Below are 9,407 nucleotides of genomic sequence, written 5' to 3' on the forward strand. Positions count from 1 at the left end.
TGCAGCTGTAGCCAGGAGTGCTTTAAATGTCAGCCAGCAAAACCAGAAGAAATTTCACACGTGTAATCAAGTCTGTATTTGAAAAATACAAAAAGCCTATAAAGGAATAAAAGCACCAAAATCCATTATAAAATTACAGCAGGAGCATAATCAAATGCAATCAAATCAAAGGCGGTGCTTCAGGCTTATTTATAGCATTAATCAGATCATTTCAGCTGAGCCTTTCCATTTTAAGGATCTATCGGTGTTAAACGCTGGAGCAGAAAAGATTGCATCGGCTGCTTCAGAAATTCTGCCTTGAGGAGCGATTTTAAAATGAAACAATGGTTTCTTGCCTTTGTAGGACACGGTGTCAGTACACAGACCCAGCTTCTATGCAGAGAGATTCTTCAAATTCATGACCAACACGGTGTTCCGAAAGAACTCCTGTAAGTACAGAGCGGGTCTGAGACGCAGCCTTGTCCCCACCTCACTGCTGGTGTCCACCCAGGGTATTGCTGGGCAGGATTCTGAGCAGTGACACAAAGCTGCAGAGCCCTGGGGTTGCCATGGCTCTCTGTGGTCGAACTCCTGTCCTGGAGCTCCCCAGGCAGCATGAAGCAGGCAGGGCCATCTCTGTCTATGAAGGGAAAGGTTCCTTTGGTGTGACTTTTGTTGGTGGTAATTCCCTCTTCTCTTTCACTCCTCTCCTCCAGCTCTGAAGTCATCTCCCTCAAAGAAAGGGCGTAGTGCCTTGCTGGCTGTCAAGACGTCTGGTCCAACAGCTGCGTTCTCAGCTAGCCAGCTCCCCTCTGAGAAGGACGAAACGCAGTACGACCTCCGTGCAGCCAGGAGCTATCCCACCCTTGATGACGAAGGTAACGGCCGCCTGGTGTCTGATGGCTGTGTGGTCGCCCTCTATTTCCTAGCAGTGCTCCCTTTTCTTGCTGAGCTCCTCATTCTGCACCAAACGCATGCCCTTCTTGTTGGGTAGCTCTTTGTTCCCTGTCTTGCAGTGCTTTGCAGGTGCTAAACTTAACCAGGACAGGGGGGAAGGTAAGAGTATATTGTTCTGTCGCAGTGCTAGCAGTTGGTGGATCGGGAAGCAACGCCTCTGCATCCCAACCAGATCCCTTCCTTGCAGCACTGTATGGTTCTGCAGTAAAGAAGGTTGCTTGCGTCACTGCTGCAAGGCAGTCTCTGCCAACTGGCACCAGCAGTCACAGCCCAAATGCAATCAGAAGGTTGGGTTTTCCACCTGTAGGAAAAACGGGACTGAGAACTGCACGTTTCTGATGTTTGAATGGGTGTAAGGGGGAAGATCTTGCCATTGGGAGAAAAAAGATGAATGGCTCTGGTTCTTTGCCTTTGCATCGCTTCCATCTGGGCTGGGTTTACAGATGGTTGGTGAAAGGCAGGCTTCTTGAGTGGTAAGTGTTAGATTTCTACCCGTGCAACGCAGCGAGCACTCGATTCATCTCTTAATTCACTTGGATATTTATCTCTGTCAAGCCAAGCCTTTAATCCAGCTTTGGTTACCAGTGAGATGTCTTCCTTGGCATTACTTCTCCAGTCGTGTCTGTCTGTGCTGGAAATGGTGCTTACTGGCTCTCTCTAGAGGATGCTTTGGGATAAGCTGTTGTTTTCATGAACTCAGCTCAACTTCTCGCCTGTTTGTGCATTCACATGGGGGAACGGCCTCACACGGGGCTGCAGCAGATAAGGAGCTGATGTTTGACCTGCTTATCTTTCTCTCTCCATCTCTCCTGCCCTGCGCTTCGGGCTGCAGGCAGACCAGACCTGCTCCCCTGCACGCCTCCTTCCTTTGAGGAAGCCACCACGGCCTCCATAGCCACAACGCTCTCTTCAACATCTCTCTCTGTTCCTGAGAGATCTCCTTCAGAGACATCGGAGCAGCCCCGGTACAGGTGAGCGCAGAGCCCTGCCCTGCTCCTGCTGCTGCTCCTCTTTGTGCCACAGCTCTCAGCAGCCCGCCCTGAGCTCTGCAATGCTAACGACTGATTTTAATTAAATCTCTCCCGGGAGCAAGCAGACACAGCTTTGATGGGATTAATTATTGCTGGGAGAAGTGTCAGCTGTTAAGTAGAACATCTTCCTCACGGGGTGGGGAGTTAGATTTGGGTGCAGCGTAGGATTTCTGCCTTAAATTCCCCCCTCTAACTCTGCTCTCCCGGTTTCTTTCTGCAGGAGACGCACGCACTCCTCAGGGCAGGATGGCAGGTGAGAAATGGGCCTCGTCCTCACGTTTGTCCCACCTCACCTGTGCAAAGGCTTCTTTTCTTGGAGGCCTGAATGTTGTGGCTTAGCAGCCCCAAGGTTTTGAGGTGGTTCTCTGCAGGATGATGAGATTCTTCCTGCATCAAATGAAGCCCCTTGGTTGCAATTTTCATTACAAGCACATCTCCCAGTGCATTGCAAGGAATCATTAATATTACTCCTGTTATTTGAAGGGAAGGAGGACAGCTGGATTTGGATGTGTCGTCCAAATGTGGCCGCTCAACTAGCTCTAGAAATAAGCAGAATTGTCCCTTATGTCCCCCTCTGGCTAAGCAAGCCTTAAAAGTTGGAAAGCTCCTCCCCTGTGCATCTATGTGGACACAGTGGACACGTGTATGGGAGAGGCTCTGGCACTGTGAGCACGCTCAGACCCCCAGAGAAGCAGCTTGGATGCTGCTTAGTGTTCTCAGAAACTTGGGAGTTGTTTTTCCTGCCTGTGGCAATAGGTGGCTCATAGCCAAGGGCAAGGTGGGACAAAAATCCCTTCTGCATAAGAGTGTCCAGATTTAGAAGCTCTTATCTTGTAATTATCTCGCATACTTTTGCACCAGTAAAAATAACCCTGCTGCCTGTGTCAGCAGGACCCGAATGAGGACCTGGCTTTCTGCTGCTTCTGCCCTAGTTTTTGGTACATCTTGTAAGTGTTGTAGTTACAAGCTTTGAGAGGCATCTCAGAATCAACCCCTCCTCTGTCCCTGCCGCCAGAGTTTGTGCTTCAGGGGAAGGAAAAGGACACTGGGAGACGGGAGTTTCCACCACCTCCCAGGCATCTCCCCCTGTTCCTAGCTTTTACTGATTGTTGAGCTTCAGACCACACAGACTGAAACTGTCCTTTTCCAGGGTATTTCTTAATGAGTCTTGGTACATTCCTGTCAATGGAAGCGCAAGAGGCAACTTGCTGTTGGTTTGTAGCACCCGCAGAAGCGGCAGGGGAGCTGTGAAGCTCCTCTCCTCCTGCCAAATCCACTCTCTGAAACTGCTGAAAATTAGAGATTAATGGAAATTAAACTCGAGCACCTGTGTCAGGACCCACTTGGCAAAGTGCAGAGACTTCACCTGAATTGCTCCAGGCACCCTCACTGCAGGATGTGACTGCTCATCTGAAAATAGGTCAGGTGAGCCGTGTCCTAGAAGCAGCAGTGCAGGGAGCTGAGTGACCTGGGCAGAGGTGGGTGTCTGTCACAGACCTGCCACAGCTGCAGCCACCCCATCTCAGTGGGACCCTCTGCTTATTTTTCTTGCCTCGTTTCTGTATTTCTGGTGCTGGTGTCTGTATCCTCCCAGCTGAAATGAAAAAGCCCTTCACCGGTTTGCTCAGGCTTGAAACGCGGCAGACCTCTGACTACCCAGATCTGCTGGAAAACTCCCTCTGGGTGTAGGAAATGCATCCCTCCAGCAGCTGGATGGGAGCGGTGCTGCCTGCTGGTTCCAGCTCTGGGACAGAGCAAAGCCAGCCAGGGACGGAGCAGAGCTGGCCAGAACCACTTGGAGACGTGGAGGCTGTGCCCTTGGCTGGGCAAATGCCAGCTCCTCCTTCCCAGGAGGACCGTAGAGCCAGCCCTGCTAACACAAACAATTACTTTAACAGCGAGGGGTATTAAATTGAAGACTGTCACAAACAGCTCCTGACTCGCAGATAAATGGGATGTTAACCCTGGAGTGAACCTCAGTGCACCAGAGCTGCAGCAGAGGTTGGAGGCTTTGGCTCTTGGGAGGGCGTGTTGATGGATAACACTGGGATAGAGCTGGGCACATGTTTTCCCTGGAGGCCAATTGGCCTTTTCCCTCCTGCATTCAGGTTGACATCGCCCATCCTTTCTGCAGCACAGGCTGATGTATCCCTTTCCCCTTGTCCTTTTTTCCCCCCAGCTCCACAGTGCCAAAAACAAAATCTGATGGGACTGATCCTTCTGCTGGGGAATTTTGCTTACCCAAAACCTCAGTCCTGGGGGAGATCTGGCTAAACCTTCCCGTGTTTCTTCTGTTCCCAGGTCACACGAGGAGGTGCGAGTTGAAGAGGAGCTTCAGCAGATCAGTGTAGAGCTGGAGCCGAAATGTGATGTTGAGATTGTAGCTCCCGAAGAAGATGACAAGGAGTGAGTGTGTGGGAGCACAGAGCTCTGCCCAGCACCTTTTTTTTGTCTATGGCAGCTCACCCTGATTTTGTAGGGCTTCAGCTTCCCTGGGGAGATGGGTCCCTTCCCAGACCTGATCTTTCTGGGTGTTAATGCAGAGCATCCTCTGCAGTTCCTCTGTGATTAATAACCCAGTCTTGCTTGCCCCCTCTTTCTGCCCCCACTGACCAGACTCTGTTGTTTTTTTCCCCCTTTCAGAGAAGCAGCTTCTTCAGCCTGTGCCATTGTAATGTCCACAGCCACAATAGAGGTGGAGACGGCCAGCCAGGCATCCGAACCAGCCAGCCAGGCCTCAGATGAAGATGACGTGCCAGTCACAGACATATACTTTGTAAGATACCTCTGCCTGGCCCCTTAGGGATGGAGCAGGGTTGTGTGGATGAGGCTGGAATCTGTTTCAGGCACAGGAGTGCGTGGGGCAGCGTCTGCCCTACACTGTGCTGAGCACCTTAATGCCAGTGCTGGGCAGGGTTTGAACGCAGGGAATGGAAGTAACCCTTGGAGAACCCAGAACGGCACCTCGTGGGGCTGAAGCACGTGGTGATGCAGCCGTGGGTGTGCTGCTCCATTTGGAAGGACTGGTGCTGAAGGGCTTATCTAGGCCAGTGTGTTCTCTCCTGGGACAAGCCAAGGTGAACGTGGGTGCTGCAGAGACCCCCCAGCCAGGGCCCTGAGCACAGACACACCGTAGTGGAGCAGAGGTGGTTGTGGTGGGGCTGACCTGGGGCTCTCGTGAACTCTGGCTTTTCCTCTCCCTGCAGGCAGATGCATTAGGTGGTGCAGTGGAAGTCTAGTACTGAGACAGGGAGTAAGTGAGGTGGTTGCTGTTGGCAGCAGAGTGCCGTGGAGCCTGGGGCTGTGTTCCTCAGCCAGCTTCCACAACGTCTGAGCAGCTTCTGCAGAACGGAGAGGAGTTTTTAGGAGCGTGTGCCTGCTCTGTGGATTCCCAGAGTGGAGCTGAGGGTCTGACCCGTGGCACTGGAACCTTTCCATTAAAAGGGGTGCTCTGCTCCAACTCGCATGGCAATGGAGTTGAGCTGTGCCTTGTGAGCTCCTTCAGGCTACCCTGAAAATGGCAGCCTTTGGCTCTCCCTCTGCTCATGTGGCTCTGCTGCAGAGCTGCTCACTCGTTGCCGAGTCATTTGAAGGCTCGTGGGAGCTGCAGGAGGAGTTGATTTTACAAGCTTGTCTGTTTGGGTTTTTGTGCATGCTGTTCCAAATGCAAACAGCTCCCTCTAACACTGGCTGCTCTTTCTTTGCCTGTGGATGGCAGCTGTGTGCAGGCTGCCTGCAGATACTGCCTGTTCCACTGGCAAACATCTCCTAGCAAGGGGCAGCTCCCTTCCTCCCTGTCCACGGGCACGTGGACTCCCCTCAACTTCCACGGGGCTCTTCTCTATCTAGAAGAAACCATTTGTGTGCAGTGTGTGCTCACACAGAGCCCGACTGACTCATCAGCATCTCATGCTTCATCTGAGTCCTTGAGTTTTGCATTAAATGTGTGTTGTGTGCTGTGGAGTGTTTGTCACTGCTGGGATGAAGGGAAAAACTGATCTGGGGTTTCCCACTGGCAGTGGTGGCTTTTCTGTTTGTTTTTTTTGTTGGAAAACCACCGGAGCTGAAGCTCAACCAAGGCTGCACCCAAATGCAGCAAGGCTTGGACCCCAGCTGCCCCTGCAAGCACGCTCCAGGAGCGATGATGGGTGGAAGGATGCTACGTGCAGAGGATGATTTGTCAAGTCCTAGGGGCCCACGGTCTGCTTGTTGAATTCAGCTTCCAAAAGAAGAGCACTTTATCCCCCTGCTCACTCTCAGGGGAATAAAGGTGCAGACATTTGTCAGGCACAGGCACCGCTACTTCCACGCATGGCTTTCCTGCCTGCTGATCCATTCAGGCCTGGAGTTGTCCAACCCCTTGGGTTTTTTTTTTTGCTTTCTCTTCCATTCTGTCTTTCACGTCATCTTTCTGTTGGTTTTTTTTTGTTTGTTTGTTTGTTTTCCCCTCTGTTTCCTTTCTCACCTCACTTACCCCGGGGCCAAGCAGTTCACAGATGGCAGGTACTGGATTTACTCTCCCCGTCAGCGCAGACTCCGAACCACCTCGCTTTCCTCCAGGACTGTAAGTGACCACGCAGGCACGTAGCAGAGCTGCAGCTTTGAAGCACTGGGGTCAGCAGCTCCATTGCCCAGGGGTGCCATGGTTCTGTCCTCTGTGACCACTGGGAGTCAGCCCAGGAGAAACAGGGAACGCAGGTCAGAGCTGCCCAAATCAATCTGTCACGGGATCTCACAGAAGTGAAGACTCAGCCCTACTTTTCTGCAGGCTGAGGGCGCAGCTTCTAGCTTGGTATCGCCCAGAATTGGACAAACCTGCAGATCCATAAAGGTGGAGGCACTTGAGCATTTATAGGTGATGTGAGGCACGGCCCCCTTGGCCCAGAAAACCAAACTGGGTTCCAGAGAGTCTACCAAGATGTTCTGAAACTACTGTTAAGCCAGTTTTGGCCTTTTAGACCTGTGGCCAGTCCTCTTTCTGGTGGCAGCTTCTAAATCTGAAGGAGTTGAGAGTTACTGATGGATTATGGATGGTTTCTGCTCTCCAGCCCTTGTTGTTATCACCCACAGGCTCCCTCCTCACCACGGGTCTTCGGTGAGCAATGAGAGTTTCACCTCCAAAAGATGCAGGGAGGCAGCTCAGCGCTGCACCCACAGCTCTGGGTTTTGGTATTCCCCTTGGCTGGGTTCTGGGAGGGCTGCTGTCTTCCTCAGAGGGTGATGGCAGCACTGTCAGAGCCTTGGCACAAGCATTTGTTCAGCATGTTCTGAGCAGTGCCTGCCTTGGAGCCAGGCTGGGGAGCAGAGGAGGCATCAGGCAGGGTGCATGGGGCAGCAGGGGCAGGAGCATGCTCCTGAGCTTGGCTGCTAGGATGAGGAGAGGCAGCCCCAGCAGCGGCAGGGTTAATGCTGAGCACTGGATGCTCCTTGTTTTTTCATCTCCCCACTGGGTTTGCAGCTCCCTGCATGTGTCTGGGCTCCCAAAAGGCTCTCGAAGAGGCTGGCTGGAGCATGTAGTTCAGTTGGGTTGGGTGAAAAACAGGATGTGCAGCAGGCTTTGTGCTGTCCTGAGCGTTGCTGTGCCTCCAGCAGAGCCCTGCAAAAAGCTCCAGGCAAGGTTTTCTCTTCCTTCCTTCCTCCCAGTGGTCTCTGCTCACGCAGCTGCAATTATTGGTGGGGTTCAGCATGCAGAGCCCAGTGCTTCAAAGCTCTTCAAAGCTCCTCCAGCTTCTTGTAGTACCTTGCACATTGTAGATGGTTCCCAGGCTGGGAGCCCCCCCAGGCTTCTTCCGAGCATCCCATTCCATTTTTCTTCCTCTGTAGGCCTGGGCTGGGCCAAAGGGGGCAGTTTTCCTCCCTCAGGCACAGGGACACCTCTGGAACCAATTGAGCCACTTTGCAGTAGAAGTTTCCCCCTTAGGAACCCGTGGCCATTGAACCTGTCTGGGCTTCTCTGCTGAGTTGGAGGCAGAAGTGTGATTGTCCCACTGATGCCCAGTGCTGTGATAAGCAGCTCCCTTGATGCACATCCCCATTCCCTTATCTTTTTTCCAAGATCCAACTGTATTTTGCCTTCTGTGTTGTACCCATTCTCATCACCACCACTGTCTCCAAGGCTGTCAGTGAAAACTGACTGGTTCCTTTCTGTGGCCACCATCCACCACGATCCAACCCAGCCACCTGCTGCCTCACTTGGCCTGCAGGGAAGGGGGAAGGCATGGCAAACCAGGTCAAGTTCCACTGTAAAAAGCCCTCTGAGGTGCCAGCTTGTAGCGCAACAGGGGCTCAGGAAGCGGGGTTGGGAGCTGGGAGTGGGTAGCAGGAATGAAGAGCTCCATCACTGCCCCTTGGTAAGTCGCTTCCCACGTCTCCTGGTTTCTCCGGGTTGATGCTGTGGCAGGGAGCTGAGAATTCCCTGGCACCCGCAAAGCCCTCGCATCTGTCCTGCGGAGGGGGAGGTTGTGCCCTCCTCCCTGGCGCAGGGTGCAGTGCCAGCTGCTGGTGGCAGGGAACAGGTAGGTACCAGCATGGAGCCCCAGCACTGAGCCCAGTCTCTCCTCCGGGCAGAGAGCTGTTCTTACTGTACTGTTTCCTACTCTTTTATTTTCTCCTTTTATTTTTTCCTCTTCTCTCCTTTGCTCCCTGCTCTGCTGCTGCTCTCCTTGCATTCTCCCCGCCGTCTCTGGCCACTCTGGCAGCCGACAGACGAGAGGAGTTGGGTTTACTCCCCGCTCCACTATAGCACTCAGCTCCACTCTGTCTCCGATGAGGAGAGCGATACAGTAAGTGTACGAGAAACACGTGCCGGGTGCCTGCTGTGTCACGGTCGGAGCGTGGGCTCCCTGCAAGCTGAGCTTGCAGAAGGCGCTGCTGCGGCCTCCGTGCAGCTTGGGGCTCTTGCATGGCTGCAGCGGAGCCTCGGCGCAGCTCTGGCAGCAGGAGAGCTCTGCTGTGCCGGCACAGAACCCATTCGGCTCGACAGGGGTTGAGCGTAGGGAAAGTTTGGGGTCTGCAGGTTCTCCAGGCGCGGCGGCGGTGCTGGGGGTTGCGAAGCGAGCAGGCTGCCCTCCTCACCCCCCTTTTGGCTGTGGGGATTTGGTGGGCTCGCACCAAACCCAACGCGGAGCAGATGCTCGGCTGTTGACTCTGTTTTCTCTGCCTCTTGCAGTAATCTCTATGCAGACACAGAAGCCCCAGAGAGCAGCAATTCCCTCTGCAGGTCCACGTGTTCCCTTTTCGTTGATGCAGCCGTTCCAGCGGGATGGGGAAGAGCTTGCTGACACCGGTTGTGCTGCCCCGCGGGATCCCGGGCAGCGCTTCAGAGCGGAGCAAAACTGTAACCGTCTGTTCTGCTTCTCCCAGACGTGGGCAGCAAAGAAACCACCCACCCACCCACAGCTCCCAAGGAGGCATCCAGCTGGGGGAGAGAACCCTGGGTAG

General features: G+C 53.4%; 1 protein-coding gene across 1 annotated transcript in view; it reads left to right on the forward strand.

Moving 5' to 3' along the window:
- Nucleotides 1-9,407, forward strand: part of PIP5K1C (phosphatidylinositol-4-phosphate 5-kinase type 1 gamma) — a gene marked incomplete at both ends in the record, with an annotated part of 30,856 nt that extends 21,449 nt beyond the window's left edge. Inside the window, 10 exons of the mRNA XM_079546731.1 lie at nucleotides 344-428; nucleotides 696-857; nucleotides 1,006-1,035; nucleotides 1,769-1,907; nucleotides 2,188-2,220; nucleotides 4,269-4,373; nucleotides 4,611-4,743; nucleotides 6,457-6,531; nucleotides 8,666-8,749; nucleotides 9,216-9,407. Of these exons, the coding sequence (XP_079402857.1) occupies nucleotides 344-428; nucleotides 696-857; nucleotides 1,006-1,035; nucleotides 1,769-1,907; nucleotides 2,188-2,220; nucleotides 4,269-4,373; nucleotides 4,611-4,743; nucleotides 6,457-6,531; nucleotides 8,666-8,749; nucleotides 9,216-9,407 (1,038 nt within the window). The remainder of the gene's footprint in view (nucleotides 1-343; nucleotides 429-695; nucleotides 858-1,005; nucleotides 1,036-1,768; nucleotides 1,908-2,187; nucleotides 2,221-4,268; nucleotides 4,374-4,610; nucleotides 4,744-6,456; nucleotides 6,532-8,665; nucleotides 8,750-9,215) is intronic.

The sequence above is a fragment of the Tetrao urogallus genome, assembly GCF_951394365.1.
Source record: "Tetrao urogallus genome assembly, chromosome: 25".
Taxonomy (NCBI): Eukaryota; Metazoa; Chordata; class Aves; order Galliformes; family Phasianidae; genus Tetrao; species Tetrao urogallus.